Source organism: Lepidochelys kempii, chromosome 8 (genome assembly GCF_965140285.1).
Source record: "Lepidochelys kempii isolate rLepKem1 chromosome 8, rLepKem1.hap1, whole genome shotgun sequence".
Taxonomy (NCBI): Eukaryota; Metazoa; Chordata; order Testudines; family Cheloniidae; genus Lepidochelys; species Lepidochelys kempii.
Genome location: NC_136387.1, coordinates 51,508,277 through 51,528,428, shown reverse-complemented (window position 1 = coordinate 51,528,428; position 20,152 = coordinate 51,508,277). Strand labels below are relative to the sequence as shown.

Sequence of the window (20,152 nt, the reverse complement as noted above, 5' to 3'; positions counted from 1 at the left end):
AATGGGACATGTGCAATCAGGGAGAATGTCTGTTCTTCCCAAAGGGTTTCCCCAAGTGAATAAAGGTGGGGGACTCAAAACAAAACAGAGTTTAGGTGCTGCTTGTATAACAGAGCTGATGTAGGAAACAGGGTCAGCAGAGATCAATAGCAAGATCAGGCCATGACCACTCATTGTCCTATCATTGCACTGCTCCTAGTTCAGAAAGGGGAAAAAAGAAGGGGCAAGATCTGAGAGGTAAAGCATCAGCCTTCCCTCCAACACCAAACTGAGGAGATAGGTTTAAAGGAAGAAAGAAAAATACCTGACTTAGCAGAGATTTGTTTCCTCAGGAAGTCCCTCCCTTCCCTAACTCAATCTCCCCATTCATTTTCAAAAGAAAAGTTTCTATTAAAAAAATTTGGCCTTACAGAGAGTTAAAAATGGAAGGCTGGGGTGTTTTCTGGCACTGATTGAGCATGCTCAGTACATGAGGTAATTGCAAACTCAGATCAAACATGGACAGAACAACTGAAAAGCTTTAACCAGAATGTCAATCTTGAAGGCATGAGCTTGGTGAACAAAAGGAGATGCACCCTGCTGATACCTCCTCACTCAAAGGAAAATGCAATCTAACCAAACACGTTCCTAATGCACATGAATTAGGTGCAGGGAGTGGTAGGAGCTGGAATGTGTAGGAGGTCAGTGCACCAGGCCAGGGCTGGGTACTGCTCAGCTAGAGAACTGATTGGGTTTACTTGCCTGTTTGAATTATCTCATCCCCATTTATGACCTGTAATTTAACACAGTGGAGATGTCACTTGCAATAGCAATTGGCCTATTTCATAGAATCATAGAATCAAAGGATTAGAAGGGACCACAAGGGTCATCTAGTCTAACCCCTGCCAAGATGCAGGATTTGTTGTGTCACTTTGCAGCTCTGCTATTCTCTGGGGAGGTTACCATCACCCAGACCTCTCTCTTTTCAATCTGGGAAGCACAGAAAGAGCCTCTGGATTCACAACATTTACAAACGTTGTGCGGTAAAGTTGTGAGTAATGTACATAGTCAGTTTAACAAGAAGACTGTTGTGCATAGTTTAATAAAGGATGCCACACCCTGAACACAGACAGCAATTCCTGCAAAGCATTCTTTGGTGAAGAAAGAGACAAGAATCCAATGTCCTTCACTGCTATGTCCTAGCATTCATTTTCATCTTGAAAATGAGAAACCAGGATCCAGTTCTGTTCCAAGTATCTCTAAAGAGAATGACCTCCCATCTCTATCCTGGTGCATTAAACCCCACTGGCCAACGAATCATGGTCTGAAAACAATCTTCCTTCTAAGTGTAATTTGAAGCAGATTAATTAACAGTAAAAGAAATCTGGTTCCTCAGACAGTTGTGTCCTCTGCAACCAGGTGTTGAGTACCCTGCCAACATCCCTTTTCTGCTCGAGGACCCACAAAAGGCCTTGCATTGTGGCCATGAAACTCTATCAAATGACAGGACTGGACTACTGGTATTGTGTTTCTATGGGTTCACTGATGCGCTCGCCCTTCTAAACCTGATTTGGGCTTTTTCCTGGGCACTCCCCCACAGCTCTTGTTGGTTTGGTGAGTGAGAGACGAGGTCCAGAAATCAACCCCAAGTTTCCCATATGGAGGGGGTTAGGGAACTGGGCTGGGAGAAAGAAATTTGATTAAAAGGGAAAACTTCTCTCTCCATTTTAAAAAGGTTACATTTCCTTGCCATTGAAACACCAGAGTTACTGTATGGGATGTGTACAGAACTCTGTCTCACATGGCTGATCCCTTCAAGCAATTTGCACTGCTGGTGATCATACCACAAACAGTTAGCCATCATGTTGGGGCATTGCACCCCTTCAGCATGGAGGGGTTAACCAACAACAATCCTCCCTTCTGCAGGCTGACACTGAGGGACCAGACTTCTCTGGCATGCAACATCCCCATCGTGTTGCTCCTGGAACAGGCACAGTATCGCACAGAGGATGAGAGGCTATTGGCATAGACTGGTAAAGAGAGGGGAGGGGAAGTTCCTCTCTGCTCAGACATGATCATTCTAGGCCGATTATTGGCTACATGACCCCCGCCCATCAATTTCTCTGTATCTATTACAGTGCTCCTCCACCCCCCCATCTCAGCACAGATACGCCCTCACTGCAGCTGGCCAAGCCCTGAATGCAAGTTCACAGTCCAGATGGGATTCACCATTGTGATGTTATTGACATGAACTGTGACTGTATAGATCATTGTTGCAACGAGGGTCCTATGGTTGCACCAGGTCTTGTACAGAGGAGGTCAAGTGGGGTGTCTATGAAAAGGTTATAGTTTGCTGGTTATGATTATGCTGTTTGTATTTGTGTATCATTTTTGTATTTGAAGTTATGAATACTGGCTATGTACTTGTATCTCAATGTGTTTGATTCTAAGTAGCCCTCAGTGAAGCATTTGGTCAGCTTCTTGAGAAAGGACTATTCTCAGTAAGTGCCCAATCAAGACACATTTAACTAACAATGGACTTTGGGAGATGCCAGTCCACATCTGAGCTTTCCTGGGAACGTTCAAACTGACATGTAAACAATGGCATCAGCCTGCAAAAAGCTGAATCATTCATGGATATGTGACTTGCCCAGGTGGCTACAAACTCCATCTTGTTGCTGTGACTTTGCACAGGAGAACAAAGGGGTTTCCACCCACAAGAGAAAGAATATAAAGGCCCTGGAAACCCCTCCATTTTGTCTTCAGCTGGCTCAAGAGATGGCCTCTCCACCCCCAAGAGATGCCTGAAAGAAACTGAAACAAAGGACAGTAACTACAGGGGTGTGAGTGATTGCTGGACCCAGAGTAGGAAGGAGTCCAGTTTGTGAAAGAAGCTTATTGGAACTTCTCTGGGGGTGAGATTTCATCTGTAATCAGTTTCTTAATGTATTAGGCTTAGACTTGTGTGTTTTGTTTTATTTTGCTTGGTAACTTACTTTGTTCTGTCTGCTAGTACTTGGAACCACTTACATCCTACTTTTTATACTTAATAAAATCACTTTTGTTTATTATTGAACCCAGAGTGAGTAATTAGTACCTGAGGGAGCAAACAGCTGTGCATATCTCTCTATCAGCGTTATAGAGGGAGGACACGTTATGAGTTTACCCTGTATAAGCTTTATACAGAGTAAAACGGATTTATTTGGGGTTTGGATCCCATTGGGAGCTGGCTGTCTAGTGCTGGAGACAGGAGCACTTGCTAAGCCGTTTTCAGTTAAGTCTGCAGCTTTGGGGGTGTGGGTCAGACCCTGAGTCTGTGTTGGAGCAGACTGGCGTGTCTGGCTCAACAAGGCAGGGTTCTGGAGGCCCAAACTGGCAGAGAAAATGGGCTCAGAGGTAGTCTCAGCACATCAGGTGATAGTCCCAAGGGGGTTTCTGTGATTGAACCCGTCACAACCATCATCTTCAAGGGCTATCTATAAAAGCCTTTTACGCTGCTCTGTATGCCACTGATTACATCTTTCTACTTCAGGTTGGAGACAGCAGATGAATGGCCCACTCAGAGGAGGATGCCCAGGCCCCTCTTTCAGACAGTTGGTGTGGGGATGGTCAGAGAAGAGGTATCCACATTCCTCCCCAAAGTCTAATAGGTTGTTGCTTTTTGGACATGCCTGAGCTACATCAGTTTGGGACAATGAGACCCTGAGACCGTAACTAAGTATGAAAATTGGCTTGTTTCATTCATGTCCCCACCCCACCATCAGCTCAGCTCAAAAGTCCATCTGCATGAAGAAAGGGTCTGCTATTCCGCTTTATTCACAGGAGTCAAATATTAAATATAAGCCCCCTGTATTCTCCTCTTTTGCCCTAGGTTTTGAGAGTCAGTGAACACACACACTGTTTCACTCTCCTGTTCACTTAAGTTATATCACAAGAGGATGACTTCTATTCTGGCATCCTCAGTTAGAACATCCTGCAGGGTGTATGGGGAGCAGGTGTTGTGCAATTCCAGCAGGATTATCTTCTCATCCTAGAAGTCTAAATATTTTTGAGCTGAACATAATGCAAGGACCAAGAGATACCGTACTCAAGTGATTTGTTCATATTAGACGGCATAGGTCCAAATCCTCTAGTTTTCAAGTTTAGCATCACTGAAGGAGTAGCTACAGGAAAATGTGCTGGGAGACAGCACACACAAGTGTTCCTCCTCAGAGGCTAAAACTTTTCTAGATTCCAAAATAGAACCTCCTGAAGAATACGTTTCTGCTACCACAAAGTCTTTGAGATCTCTTTTCTTTGTATATGTTCCCTAGTGACACATACAGAGCTCATATGTTTCACAGGTCTCATTACTGTTGGCTATCCATAATGGAACAAAAAGAAAAGGAGTACTTGTGGCACCTTAGAGACTAACCAATTTATTTGAGCATGAGCTTTCGTGAGCTACAGCTCACTTCATCGGATGCATGGAACAAATGCCTGCTCACACTTCTGCTCTAATATGCCAAGAGCATCTTTGGCTAGATTAATATATAACCTCACGTATGTTGAGGGAGGGAAATTCCAACCACAGCTCAGCGGTTCTGGCACTTCCCGCCTGCATGGTGAGGTGACTTTCTGAAACCACCTGGGATGCTGTTGTTGTTACATGTATCTTTGGAAAAGTTAAATATTTTAAAATTGTAACTAGGAAGTGACACTAATCATTAAAAAGCACAAAAGCAGGAGAGATTTCTACACTCTTGAGCATGAGGGGCACTGACAAACAGTCTCTCACAAGCGTAATGCAGCGGGCGGAGATCAAACTGGTTGTATATTTTGTTTATCAGCTTCGTTTCTATCGGGGTGAGCATTGATGCAGAAAGGAAGCAAAACAGATTTGAAGCAATACTTCCAAAAACACTGGAAGAGCAGAACTGCATTATTTACACCTATGTGCCGCATCTACTAGTTCCCTTTCCCACAGCTAAGCTGTATCAGCCAAGGCAAGCACTGGAAATTCATGCCACCGTAGGCATTATTCCAAGACTGACTATAGACACAGTCAGCTGAAGTCAAACACAACGCTTTAGCAGTATATTGCGCAATGCTACACAGCAAGAGCTCACTTCTTTCTTAGAGGCTTCAGTTAACCCCATAAAGCACTGCATCACACGGGTGCTAAACGCTGTAGTCTTTGTTGAGTGAAAACAGAATTCTCTCCATGAAGGAGGCACGTAGTATGTGCAATGCCATGGGGTGATGCTGGTTTGGGAATGAGACAATAATGCTGAGAGCTATCCAATAGATTTTGACATGGTGGCTGCATGGGACACAAGGATGGGGCCTAATGGTTTCTGTTCAAGAAATGCTTCGTTCTTAGAGATCCAAAACTCCTTACCTGTGCATCAATAATTTTCTGCTTTGCATCAATGACTGCTTGCATCTCAGCATGATCCTTCTTCAGCTCCTCTTCGACCGCCATTAGCCTGGGACATTGACAGGGATCAGGAAATCTTAATACAATTCTAGAGTGTTTCAGACAATGCAGTTGTAGCTCAAACAAGTCAGCCCAACAACTGGCGCTCTCCCTTTTAGGAGGAATATTCTGCAGTCGATTTGCCCCTCTGTCAACTTCAATTGGCTAAACTCAATCCTTACACGGAGACCAATGCCAAAATTAAACAGCTCTGAACAGTGACAGGACCACTGATTCCAGAGTTTGTAGCCCACACTTCAAGAGGAGCTCCTTCCCTCTTTCAAAGCAGTGTGGTCTACCTAATGAGTAGAGCAGAGACTTGAGGGTTAAGGTCTTGGATCCTTTCCTCAGCTCTGCATGCAAGTCACTTAACTTCTGTGTCTCAGTTTTTCCATCTGTAAAATGGGGATGAGACCACTTCCAAAGTGTTGGGGGGTTTAACTGAGGACAAGAGCTGCCTGCCTGCAAAATATCATGTTCTTCTTGTCACAAAGGAATAAGTTAATCTACTGGGTTTCTTCAGTCTCTACAGAGTTTCCATGCTTTCCACCAAAGCTTTCAAAAAGGGCACTCTCCTCTCACCTGCTAATGATGCTTTTCATCTGACTGTCCTTCTCCTCCTGCTGCCTGCGTAGTCGTTCCTCACTGTCTTCCAGCCTCATCTTGTATTCCATCAGCAGCTTCTGCATTTGCTGTTCCTGCACCAGAAGACGCCGCTCATACTCCTCCAATCGGCGGCTTGACACTTTCAGACGGTCCTTCAGCTTTGCTATCTCTTGCTCGTACTGCAGGCAGGAGTGGAAGGGACAGAATCAGAAGCAAAGGGGCTAGCTAGATAGAGGAGTTCAGATATTTTTGTGAGGTGTGCATTGTCCTCTTTAATAACACAGAAAATGAGAGAAATGACCGGAAGGGCTAGAACCAGTCACTATGGCCAACTATGGACTAGCATAACGTAAGATCCTATCCATACAACTTTAACATTTTCTAATATTGCCCTACATCACCCCTGCTATGCCACTGTTGGGCATCCACACAACCTGCCACTGTGCCTCAGTCCTGACTGAACAACCCCTAGCTCCTCCGAATAGGCTCTCTGACAGGTGTTAATAGTGCCTATCTGTATGGTGGTTTTCTGAAGTGAACAAACATCCACTATGGATTAGGCTGGGATCCAAACAACTCATTTTCCGTTAAGACCTAATCAAGCTTTGAAGTCGGATGTCCAGATGCCTAGCACATTAACACACTATATGACACAGCCTTTGTGGTGTTTACTTTGCTGAAGTTCCATTCTCTCTCCTGACTGCTCCCTCCAGTAATTCCGCCTCCTCCATACATTTCACTCTCCCTTTATAGGTCCTTCATTATTCCTAAAACTCTACTTTATTTTTTATTTTTGCCCCAAACCCAAGACATTTATCTAGGGACTTATATGGCCATGACTGTGGCACCTGTATGCCTGCATACCTATTTGGAAAATAATGTATATTGTTGCTATAAATAGACATGACAATTAAATGCCCGGGAACACACTACACTACTGACAGATGTCAGGAGACCCACATTTCTTCAAATCATATTTGAAAATTACAGATGTGAAAAAAGGGTGGACACTTGTGCACAACACCAAACTCTTACACAATCTGAACAACTGGTATTCTGATCAGGTGAAGCCCAAGACAGGAAGAACATGAAGGCTATTGTTGGTCTAGGTTGCATAATATGTGCCCACATTAACCCATGCTCTGGCTAATAACCAGACTCATTTTCGTGACCCCTAAAATTCACATAAACATTAGAACACAGAGCTGGAGGAATATCCTAGTACCAGTGTTACTTTAAATAACAGAAAATGAGACTAACAGCATCTAATATATTTAAATGACATGATTTATATAAGAACATAAGAACAGCCATACTGGGTCAGACCAAAGATCCATCTAGCCCAGTATCTTGTCTTCCGACAGTGGCCAATGCCAGGTGCCCCAGAGGGAATGAACAGAACAGGTAATCATCAAGTGATCCATTCCCTGTCGCCCATTCCCAGCTTCTGGCAAACAGAGGCTAGGGATGCCATTCCTGCCTAATAGCCATTGATGGACCTATCCTCCATGAACTTACCTAGTTCTTTTTTGAACCTTGTTATAGTCTTGGCCTTAATAAAATCCTCTGGCAAAGAGTTCCACAGGTTGTCTGTGTGTTGTGTGAAAAAAGTACTTCCTTTTGTTTGTTTTGAACCTGCTGCCTATTAATTTCATTTGGTGACCCCTAGTTCTTGTGTTATGAGGAGTAAATAACACTTCCTTATTTACTTTTTTCATACCAGTCATAATTTTATAGACCTCAATCATATCCCCCCCTTAGTTGTCTCTTTTCCAAGCTGAAAAGTCCCAGTCTTATTAATCGCTCCTCATATGGAAGCCGTTCCATACCCCTAATAATTTTTGTTGCCCTTTTCTGAACCTTTTTCAATTCCAATATATCTTTTTTGAGATGGGGTGACCACATCTGCACACAGTATTCAAGATATGGGCGTACCATGGATTTATATAGAGGCAATATGATATTTTCAGTCTTAAAATATGATGGAGGTAAACAGCAAGCATCAGCTACAGGTGAATTTACAAAGCTCTGGCCATGCCTATGCTGTTTTAGTCTGTAGATGTGTTTGACAATGGTTTCAAACAAAGCTTGCAACCATCCCAACATGCTTATGAACCGTATTAGATCTGTGGTCAGAAACCATGCAATGCACTAGCTGTGGGGTAGCTTACACAGGATGTGGATACAAAAAATTCCTCTTCACGCTGGAAGGGAAAACTGTGCTAGTAACAGCTGCATTTGAAAGCATGATTCTGGCACAACAGGGTATGCCACCATTCTGAACAGTTCAGCCTGCTGCTGTGGATAGGAGCTCAGTGGAAGCCTCAGGTCTAAGAGCTCAGACTGGTGAATGCACACTGCAATTACCTTCTCAGCATGCTTTACTTCATCTTGATGCTGCTCTGTATCCACCTCTTCCTCTTCATACTGCCCATTATTCAGAACCCACGCAGCTGTCCTTTCCACTGGTGACATTGTGGCTGAGTCCACAGGTGACTGGACCTGGAGCAGAGAGGGCTGTAAGCATTTGTCAAAGAAATCACATACTGCCTGGCTCTACAGTCAAACTTACTCAGAGGAGAAAAATGGGGGAAGAAGGTCATCGTGAGTCCAGCAGTATCAAAGGCTCCCCACAGCTACTTTCTTCCAGAGATACTCCAGACACATACTATACTTCAACCCGTCTAACATCACTGCATCCAGGAAAAGTTTAATGCGGAAAGACCCCTCTCTGCATTAAACCCATGCACACAGCTTCCCTTTCACCTCAATCAGAGTCACCTTCCTAAAACAATTCCATAGTCCTTAAAGACAAGAAAGGGGAGTGAAGACACGCACACAACAGAATCAGATAACAGACACCAGAGTCCAGAAATACTGTGGTTTCAGTCTCCTATAAGGAAGATTAAAGACAGTACAAGACACTTCAGAAAGGAGATGGGCTTGTATTTGACGAGATGACCGTTTGGTGCTTGCTGATATGCTATCTGGTCGCAGATGCACTTTCCTTTTTATGGAAAAAAAATCTTGTTACTGACTGGGTCCTGGCCATGTTCACCTTCTGCTAGCTAGCTTCCTGGTAGAGCTGTCTCAGTCCCCCTCACACAGCACTAAAGACAAGGAAGTTTTTATTCGTAGCTTGCTTGTGAATGGCAGGTTTGTTACTTTGAAGAAGTGAGGTGCTTAACTTGAGATGCAATTTTTTTTTTAATACCTTTGTGGTTCATTGTATTAAAAATGCAATTGTGTGTACGTTACTGTGGAACTGTATGTGACTCCTCTAGGGAGATGCTAATGTAATTCCTATGGTGATCTGCCCTTGAAACCCCAAGAAAACCCCTTAGGTGAAGTGTTAAGGCCTGCTCCTGCCAGAGCCCATGGTAGGGTTGGGGTGATTTCGGGTAAGCTTATTAATAAGCATGTAGGTTCTTGTATGGTCTTTAATATGTTTTCCCTGTGGTGCTTTTATCTTAAGAATAAAATAGGCATGCACCAAAAGAGCTGTGTGGTACCTATACATGGGGGCAGGCACACGGTTAACCTGTTATGAAGTGAAGGTCAGCAGGTTAGCTTGCCTTTGCTAGGAACAAAACGGTGAAGGCAAGGAACTGTTCAGCCAGGAGATACCCCAGTCAGAAGGGAAAGATGGGTGCCCTTGTTGGACCATAGAAAAAAAAAATACAGGCACGGATGCCCTGAAGCGTGACACCAGAATTTCTAAACTCTGGGAAATACTGCTGTTGGGAGAACAACATTGCTTTATTTCCCCAGCTCCCACTTTGAGGAACTTGAAAATAACGTTTTTCCCAGCCTGCTTTCCTTTTTCTGTTAACATGGCAATTTGATACCTTGTTTCGGCAGCAGCATTAAGTACAATATCAGCACATTGGTGGGGATAAGACAATTTTGCTTTTCTCTATAAATATACCTTCCTATTACCAAGGGTCATGGTCCTGAGCAGAGATATATGGGTAATTATGGCAGCTCTGCTGAAATTTTGGCACTCAAACTCTTCTCTATAAAAAGGGCCTAGAGTTACACCACAGAGCGGGCATACTCAGCCAGAGCCGATGGAGAGCTGAGGGTAGGGGATCATACTGTATGGTGAAGTGGCTCATTGTTAATGTGGAAGGAGGCAGTCTTGAGTCAAAGTCTGAGCAACCACATGACCTACATCTCCTATGTTACTGCTTCAGACAGACAAGAAAAGAGGACCATTGTGGACTGGGCACTTTGAGGTGTGGGGGGTGGAAGCTACTGTAGTCTCTTCCCCACTGGAGACATTGCTGATACAGCAGAACCACTGGAAACCACTTTCTCCACTCTCCAGATTAGCAGCTCCATGTGAGCCCTTTTGAGCGTCTGAGCATATTTCCCCGCTGGGGCCAACTATCCACTGAGAGGTGGTGCTGCTACTGAGGCAGAGTGAGCTATTGTTAGGGCCTAGCTGCTCTTTCCAGTCTCTATCCAGGTTCCCAGGCAAACTCCACAAGTCTGCCACAGGGAAGAGAAGACAAAAAGGGGCATAATATAGTGAGGCCCCAGAAGACTATGCCTCGCAAAGGCTGAAGGTACTCACCAAGCTGCTGCTGTGCGACAGGGGCAGAACACGGGGATCTAGAATGAAGCTCTGGGACCTTTATGTGGAGGGCTTTGGATGCCAGAATGCAAAAAGGGGTTGTCCGACTACACAGATGGACACAGGTATATGAGAACAGTGTTTATTCGTCACCTTGCCTGGATGGCAACAGAGCACTGAGTGATGTAGTTATCCAGGTCTGGTATGAGCGATGGTCACTGGCTTTGCTGGAGGAGTGTGGGTTTTTTTGTTTTAATTTCTTAGTGGAGTAGAGGTAAACTAAAAATATGGATATCTGAGGAGCAGGGGACATTCCCCAACACATTATAGCCATTTAAAATCAGCTAAATTATGAGTCCAAACAGGTCAATGTCCTCCCTTTCATTTTTACTCCTCCTTCTGAAATGCATAAAGGCACTTAACTAGCTTCACATACTAAGTAATGGTCTGTAGAATTTCAGATTTTAAAATACTAACTGAGACAACAGAGTGAGCTGCTGGACTGAGAGCTTGCTTGCTAGGTTTCAGGGAAGCATGTTTTATAGGGGTTATAATCTCTGAAGATAAGAGTTTGTTCAGCCTCCTATCAGGTCAGACATCCAGGTAGGATTTCCAGTTCCAGTCTCTCTCAGGGCTTGTCTACGCTGGCAATTTGCAGTGCTGCAAACTTCTTGCTCAGGGGTGTGAAAAAACACCCCCGAGCGCAGCAAGTTTCAGCGCTGTAAAGCACCAGTGTAGACAGTGCCCCAGCGCTGGGAGCTGCGCCCCTCGTGGAGGTGGGTTTTTAGAGATCTCCCAGCGCTGCGCCGCGACCACACAAGCCATGTCGCAGCAGTGCTGCTATGGCAGCGCTTTAGCGTTGCCAGTGTAGACTAGCCCTTAGTCACGTGCTCAGGGACTTAGCGTGCTGCCCACACAGCGACTCAGCTCTTGGTCTAGGAGATGCCTTAGGTCCACCAACAATGGCTCTGTTATCTTCTGTTGATGATACACTGATTCTAGCAACAAGGAGACTTGGCAGTGATGGGTATAGAGATGGGTCAGAGAGAATTTCAGGGCTTTGACAGAGATGGAGGCCTCTGCCCAGAAAGAGAAAAATTTGCGTTGGAAAGGTTAATAACCCTCTCGGTGGCAGCATGACTGATATTGCTATTAGTAGTGACCCAACTTTATACATATGGTCCTGCAGTTAGACTCTTCTCCTGGCAGTATTTGCTGTGAGACAGAGACAGCAGGAGAGAATATGGACCATGGGCAGCTCTGCCACCAATCAGCACCTCTCAGGAGTAAATACTGTTGCAGCCACTGGGAACTGCTAGAAGGCTGGAAGGATTTTGATCCTTAACAAAAACACAATTGCTTTTTATTTTGGTTCTGGAGGGATAAGATAGCACAAGGGTCAGGACAAACTGCATTAACGACCTCCTTCCAGACCTCTGGCTCACCAGCATATCCTTTCAGTTAACCTTTAAATTGAAGAATGGAATGTTTTCAGAAATCAAATTCAAAAGCATGAACAGTTAGGACACCAACAAAGAAGCAGACGGCAAAGGGTAAGATGCAATTTGAAAATGCTAACAAGAGCCCCAAGTGACAATATTGCAGAAAAGAGGTCAGAGAGGGAAATTTATTCAATACCAAAATTCCTCTGAAAATTCTATCCCCCACCTACTCACTAAATGGAAATGAAAGGCAGAAGCTAACGTCTCCCAGACAAGCAAACAGCCCTGCTCTGTGCTCAAAAACATATGAAACTTGGAAAGAGGTTGATAATGACAAATACCCACAAAGCAACACTCAGAGAGAATTCACCCAACTTTTTTTTTAAGCCAGAAAAAGAATTCCACAGTGATATTTGCAATTAAAAATATGCAGTGGAATTTGCTTCAAGAACAGGCTAACCACTGAAGTCAGAAAAGCTCAAGAAGTTTCTCAGTTGTCTGGGATACCAAACAACAGACCAGATTGATATCTGTGACTGAAGTGGGAGCAAGGAAACTAACTGTACTGGTAAAACAAAACGAGGAGTATTTGTGGCACCTTAGAGACTAAAAAATTTATTTGGGCATAAGCTTTCATGGGCTAAAACCCACTTCATCAGATGTAACTGTACTGGTGAAAAGAGTCAGTGTAGAAACGGAAGGGTGGAAATCTGGGCAGACACATATAACTCAACTTTTATAATCTGCAGGGCCAGTATAAATGTAGTCTGTTGAAGCTGACCATAGCTAAAGGCAGCAACATGGCTGAAGGATAAAAGGAGATGGTAGACCGAGGAGGAAAGTTTGGGACATCACTTTGGGACTGTCATTTCTAAGTAAGTGGAGGAAAATGCTTTACTTCATAGGAATATGGCAATCAGTACCTCAAGCCTCGAGATGCAACAGACACGAAAGGAGATTATCCAAGGAGTTGTATGTAGCCACCTGGGGATTTCTCATAAACACGCAAAGGGCAGTGGCTGTAGGTTTTCCCATGCATGCCCATATGCACGTGTATGTGCTGGAGAAAAGGGTCAATAATATTTTTTTAAAGGCTGCTTTCAAAAACAGCCTATATGTTCCCTTGCCCCCACTGCCTTCAAGTAAGTTTGTGTTTATTTTTCTAGCCATTTCCAGTAAAAGACCTTAAGGAAACCAACTATTTCTAGAGGGAATTCTGATAAGGCACTACTTGCAGTACAAAATGAAGCTACCAGCAGAACACACACTGTTTCACCTGGCAGCTGAAGCATTAGAAGAGCAGTGAGTGGATTTCCAAGCACAGCTCCTATTATACTAGGCGGAAGATTCCCCCTATCCCAGCAGTGGTTTAAACATATAATTTATGGTACCATCCAACATACTGTATCTATCAACCGGCCTATACCCACATACAAGACAAGCACCCAAAATGAGGGATATGGACACAAACAATATAAAAAACTTTAAACATTATGGGATTCATTTCTTTGATATAAATATAATTGCCTAATAAGCTTGGCTTTGTGATTCAATATTTCTGATTTCAGTTACAGCAGCGAAAGCCAGACACCATATGGTAGTTTGCAAGCACTGATTGTTCTCAGGGTCCCAGATACCAGGTATGGGTTGTCCTGCCTTTTCTCCCTTACATTGCTAAAGGCTTCGTCTACATTTAAAAGGGTTTGTTGGGGTAGATACGTACTGGTAGAGTGATACCAACAGGCTCTCCTGGGGGAGATACAGCTTATACCAGCAATGAGCTCTTTTGCCTGGGGGAGATACAGCTGTACCAGCAAAAGGACTTTTTTGCTGTGCTGGTATAAGCAAAGTCTGCACTACCAGCTTAGTTTACCAGAGCTGTCAGTTAGGGGTGCAATTTTTTTCACACTCTGAATCAATACAGCTCTGCTGACAATATTTCTAAGTGTAAACCAAGCCTAAGAGGTTGTAGCTCGCACCTTTGTGACTTCCAGGATTGGACACTGTAGAGCCCTTTACTTGGACCTACCCGCAAAGATCACCTGGAAGATTCAGCTAGTGCAGAATTCAGCCACCTGGCCCACTTATTGTGTCAGCATGAGCACATAAAAGCTGGTGTCAGAACTGCAGGGGCTTCCTTTCTGCTTCCCTATGCAATTCAAGCTGCTGGTTTTAATACATCCCAGAGCCTCTTTTCAAAGCCAGATAAGGTCACTGAATGACAACAATATACTCAGCTTTCACAAACTACAAAACTCAAGTACTTAAAAAGCAAGAATATTAACAGTTAAGGACATCATAAACCTTAATCGGCCTAGATGATAAACATAAATGCACTGTTCTAACCTAGAGCAGACAAATGAATACAGGACATTTTTACAGATCAGAGTGAAGATGGTTGTGCTATGGACTGTTGGGCATTTGTATGGACTGTATCTCAATTTCAGTATTTAAGTATTTCATTTTATGGGATACCATTACATTGTACACATCAGTTAAAATATTCATCACACTCTTTTTTTGTTCAACACTATATAATTGCTGTTTGTTAAGACCAAAATTGTGTAAGATGAAATATGCATATGGTAAAATTAAGTATATGGATTTGCATATGAGGCCAATCAATAGGCATTAGACATAGGCAAATATATATTTCTATTAAGTGTTTCCATTTTGTTCATATTCTGATATTACTGATGACAGAGTCAGAGCTAAGGTTGTTGGGTTGTGACAAAATATACATTTCTTTATACTTGATGAGAATACTGTTTTTGCTTAGCAGTTGGGCAATACGGATTCTATGCTATTCTTATCGATTCATTTCCCTCCTCTTAAGTAGGCAAATATACTGTAACTCAGCCATCTTAACTGGCTTTTGAAACCAAGCTTTTTTTTCTTGGAATTCTTCTGTTTTTGTTTCTTTGAACAAATTTGTCACTTTTCTTATTGTGAAGGTAAACTGAAAACACAGCTTTTTAAAATCTTAATTTGATTATCTTGTGCTCATTTTATTTAACATGGGAGAGTTGCTGGCCAAGCTAATAATGGTAGCAAGGCAAACCATAACCTGTGCCTGCTGTTCCTTCCCATTCCAGCCTCTCCTCCCATAATACTAGAATCAGTTCACATTTCTTGTTTCACATTTAAATAAAGTAAGTGGAAAACGTTGAAGTGGGCAGTTTTATCTTTGAGGGCTACAAATACAGAGAATGGACAAAATCTGGGAGAAGGACTTTGTTCCTACCTGCTGCGTCTGCTGCCGCTGAATTGCCCTCACTTTGGGGACAGGGCTTTCTCTGGAGGATGAGGACTGCTGCCGCGACCGGCTCCCATTCTGAACTGGCTCTGTCACCATTGCACCTGAAGCTGCAGACAGGCTCCCTGTGCTCCGCAAGGAAGCGCTATGTGGCAGGGACTGTGGTGCTTTGGCCCTGGCACCCAACCCAACCTGGTCCATTTTACGGATCTGTGCCTGCCCAGTGCTGTTCTGGCGGGGCAGAGCCATAGGTACATGCTTGTCTGGCACAGTGTGCCGCCTGGTAAAGTCCTCACTCTGTGTGCTGCGTTTGGCGAAGTCCTCCATGCTGCTGTTGCTGGGTCCACTGAGTTTGAAGTCTTCACTGTTACTTTGGCTCCGGGAGCTGGCAGTGCTTAAGTTCTCCAAGCTGGAATCCACAGAGGCCTTTGGCATTGGTGGAGGAGGGTTGTTGAGTTGGTAAACTGGGTTTTGGAAGGAGAGGGGCTGGAGGCTGCCCTGCTGATTCAAGGATGGGTGCAGCGGTCTCCTTACTTGGGGAGCGCTCTGCGGTGTGCTCTGAGTCTCCCGCAGTTGTTTGATGTTGGCCACCTGTGCTATAGAGAGCTGGCTGCCTGCCAGACGCAAAGGCACATCGTGCAGGATAGATGTGTGATCACTGAGAGTTGCGTGGGGGTCCTGCAAGTCCATGAGGGAGACGCTACGTCCATTGGGCAGTGTGCTCTCCCTCTCATCCTTGTCTGAGTAAGTCATGCTCTGGGTGGATGCCTGCTGAACCAACAGTAAGGTTTTCCCTCGAAAATATCCATCTATATTTTCCTGGGTTGGAGAGTTCAGTTTATGCGAGTCACTGTGGAGCAGATAGGCATTTGGTTAATTTTTAACCAGCCACAATCCCAGTAGATCTGTCCCAGAGATGCCCTTCTTCCTCAATTAACCCCTTCCCTCTCTCTAAAAAAGCCTCAGGGAACTAAAGTATTTCTTTTTGTGAAGCTCTTTACTTTTCTCAAGTCACAATACACACATCTGCAATTAGTTTAGCTTTAAGAATAAAGCCTTACTTAAGAACTGCCTGCCTATCTTCTCACAGGTAAAACTCAAACCATTCCCACTGATTTCTTCCCCCTTGGACATTGCTATTTTCCAGCTAGATTCCAAACCAGTCCAGATTTCATTTCACTCTTCCTCAGCTTCCCAGAGCTTTAGGCTATCCCTGTTCAATCTGTCTGAACATGTAATAGATTGCAGGAGTTGCTGACGGCCCAGAAAGTAGACATCTGAGACACAAAACAGAGCCTTACACTTGGCAGCACAAAGCATGGGCACATAAACAACTAGGTTGCAAGTTGTCATGCATTTCAGCCATCACCAGGCTTTTTGCTGGAGCTCTCCAGAATTGTAACAACAATTACAAGGTGAGAATGTAACACTAAATACAGAACAGATTATTTTTGCTATTCTAATATTTTCATTCTCCCTCAGCATAACTATAACATGTATTTCTCAATGCTATTGGAAAGGTAATCCTGATCTCTAGAGTGAGATATTTCAGTCAGCTTTACAGGATTTATATTGAGCTACACATTTTTGTTTGTATCTTTCCATCTCATTGTACTTCACCCAGGTTGGCCAGTGGTATAAGGTTTGGTTTTCAATATCCTAAGTCATTGACTTTAGGCAAACCCCAGCGTCCTGGCTAAGTGCAAATCTTACATGTCTTAGCACTAATCCTTGCATATCTCAGTGGGTTCCTGTCCTCCTTACTACAGATACCAATTCTGAGTCCTAGCATGTACCTAGTTATAAATTTGGGGTGACTATGCTTGGACAGAGGTTCTCTTAACACAATCTTACAAACCTGCATGATCCTACATCCCTTCTGCTTCATATCTGCTCTTGAACCCTGGCTGTTACATACCCGTCAGTGGGGTCCTCGAATATCTTCTGAAGCCCTGAGGAGAGACTGCCACTGACATTTGGACTAGAACTGTGCTCGGTGAAACGCCGCAGCTGCTGCTGTATTGGTGTAGGATTGGTCATTGACTTGGTGATATCAGCAAGAATACGAGGGAGGGGTCCAAGTTTTGCCACGGTCGCCTGTAGGAAGGAATTTTCACCCTGATTGGATAATAAGCACCGCGACATCCGCCATTTTTTGATAACGATGCAGAGGGGTGGAGGTTGGAAGGAAGGAGGGTGGGTGTTTGTGTGTGGGTGTGGCAGGACCATAATGCATTGTTACGGAGCAGTGTAACCACGGCGACGAGATGAATGAAGGAGACGAAACAGGGTGCAGCAGACATTGAGGAAAGAAAAGGAAATAGAAAAGAAATTAGGATTGACCCCCAAAAATAAAATTCATGCTCAATAAAACCAAACTATTGCCATTCCAACGCAAAACTGTCATGCAAAGCAAACTAAATCCAGGGTGGAGTCAAGTTAAAAACTATAGTAACTACTAATAAATGGGAATTCAGAGACTACAGAATCAGCTAATGGGAGGGAACTTTCCAGGCAAAAGGGGTCATGTGGTAAAAGAAATACATGCCAACAGAGAAGGGGGGGGGGGGGGGGGGCTGCATTCAAGGGATCCAGGAGAGAATTGAAAGGGTTTGGGGGAGGGAGGTTTCCATTTCATCAGCCTTCTCCTTTTGGCATCCTACACTGATGCCATCTTTGTACCAAGGTGCTATCAAAAGCTGGGAGCTAACGTGGCTTTCCCACTTGAAATGAAATTAAAATTAACGGCATGAAAACTCCAGTAACATCCAACCCAATATTTTCATTTCAGCCAGCGACTAGCATCTAGCTACCTTGCATCATTACACTTATCATAGAATCATAGAATATCAGGGTTGGAAGGGACCTCAGGAGGTCATCTAGTCCAACCCCCTGCTCAAAGCAGGACCAATCCCGAATTAAATCATCCCAGCCAGGGCTTTGTCAAGCCTGACCTTAAAAACTTCTAAGGAAGGAGATTCTACCACCTCCCTAGGTAACACATTCCAGTGTTTCACCACCCTCCTAGTGAAAAAGTTTTTCCTAATATCCAACGTAAACCTCCCCCACCGCAACATTACTCCTTGTCCTGTCATCTTCTACCACTGAGAATAGTCTAGAACCATCCTCTTTGGAACCCCTTCTCAGGTAGTTGAAAGCAGCTATCAAATCCCCCCTCATTCTTCTCTTCTACAGACTAAACAATCCCAGTTCCCTCAGCCTCTCCTCATAAGTCATGAGTTCTAGACCCCTAATCATTTTTGTTGCCCTTCGCTGGACTCTCTCCAATTTTTCCAAAACCTTCTTGTAGTGTGGGGCCCAAAACTGGACACAGTACTCCAGATGAGGCCTCACCAATGTCGAATAGAGGGGAAAAATTCACTTCAGTCTGGCAAGGCCTTACACAACAGCAACTGACTATAAAGCGGAGTTCTATCAACACTATATCCCTGTGGTGGAGGCTACCGTTCAGATTTTCTGTTCTTCTCTGGAAATCTGCCCTGAGTTTATACGGTGACTTTGGCATCTACACAGTGCCACCGGTAGGGGTGGGGGATAGAGGGTAAGGGAGGTATTATTATACAGTAAAGCTCATTACAAAGACTACCTTCCTGTGAAAGACAGGATCCACCCCACAGAAACAGGCATCCAAATCAGTTGTCTACAGTGGAAAGTTACTTTACAACTGCTTGTTTCTCCCAATTATTTCTTCTTCATTAAAATCTCCAGCTTTTCCTGGTAACTTCATTCATTCTCTTTCCTAGTCCCTGTAATCATTGCCCATAGTGAAGCAATATGGTAGTGTAACATTAACTCTTAATTCCCATTTTAGCACAAACAAAACCCCTTTCCCAAAACCTGTTAGGATATACTGATACATCTGCACTGGGAAAAGAGCACAGTATACTCTGGCTTAATACTGTATCCGCTTCCTGCCTCCACTCTCCCGCCATGTACCACTTATTTGCATTTTGAAAGCAGTTCCACAGCACCCAGTAACTATGAGGTCAGATCTGACACCGGCAAATTCATAAGTCCAGTCCTGTTCTAAAGTGGGTTTTTCTCTTGCTTTTCCTTCTGGCAATGCCAGAAGCTTTCAATCTTTGGGCCAGATCTTCAGTTGAGGTAAACTGGCATAGCCCGATGTACATGAACTCAGGATCTGCCCATTTGTGCTCAGGTAGTCATTCCAGTGGCCTTAGGAAAGCAGTCTTTGTAGGAGAAATTTTACTGCATATGACATTTAGAATGCAAAAATATATGAGTGTAGACAGTAAACTGACAAATCAAAAAATCCTTATCAAACTAAAACATATGTTTTTATCTTCATGCATCAAGGGCATTTAGATTTACTCTACTACACCAACACAAATAATTTTATACTGTACCAGTAGGAAATAAATCTTTGAATAAATCATTATTTCTCCAAACCTTGCTAGTAACAAAATATTATTAGTAGCTCTCTGCAGACCACCTCATCTCCAATTTGAAAAGAAAAGACCTAACTGGTATGGTGTAAGTAGAATCTGGGACTGCAGACAACAGAATGCGGATTTGAAACTTTGCAGTGTGATGGGAATAGCCAAATGCTTGTAAACATGCAAAAATGGCAAAATCTTATTCAAGAACTCTGGTCCTTGTGTCCGAGTCCTCTCTACACTGACCAGTTTTTAATCCTATTGGCTCTGAAGAGGTCACATGGCTAGGGAAAAGCAAGCCGGAGTCTGTTCTGTCTCATGCATCAGCCAACTTGCCAGCTAAAGGCTGATGACAGAATGTCCATTACTAGTGGTGATGATGTAGGTTGCAGAACAGACACTGCCTGGTTTTCA

At 43.8% G+C, this 20,152-nt stretch overlaps 1 protein-coding gene across 6 annotated transcripts in view; it reads right to left on the bottom strand.

Annotated features, from left to right (window-relative positions):
* The window catches only part of RASAL2 (RAS protein activator like 2), a 275,004-nt gene that overhangs the window by 7,265 nt on the left and 247,587 nt on the right, over positions 1-20,152 (bottom strand). For 4 of the 6 annotated variants that reach the window (XM_078854058.1, XM_073356489.1, XM_078854059.1 and 1 more), the window contains 5 exons: positions 17,239-17,438; positions 15,309-16,170; positions 8,411-8,545; positions 6,020-6,222; positions 5,360-5,447 (listed from right to left, as the gene is read on the bottom strand). In XM_078854058.1, coding sequence (XP_078710184.1) covers positions 5,360-5,447; positions 6,020-6,222; positions 8,411-8,545; positions 15,309-16,170; positions 17,239-17,438 — 1,488 coding nt within the window. Of the gene's footprint in view, positions 1-741; positions 773-5,359; positions 5,448-6,019; positions 6,223-8,410; positions 8,546-15,308; positions 16,171-17,238; positions 17,439-20,152 lie in introns of all 6 variants that reach the window. The other 2 variants (XM_073356486.2, XM_073356490.1) reach the window with 2 other exon arrangements.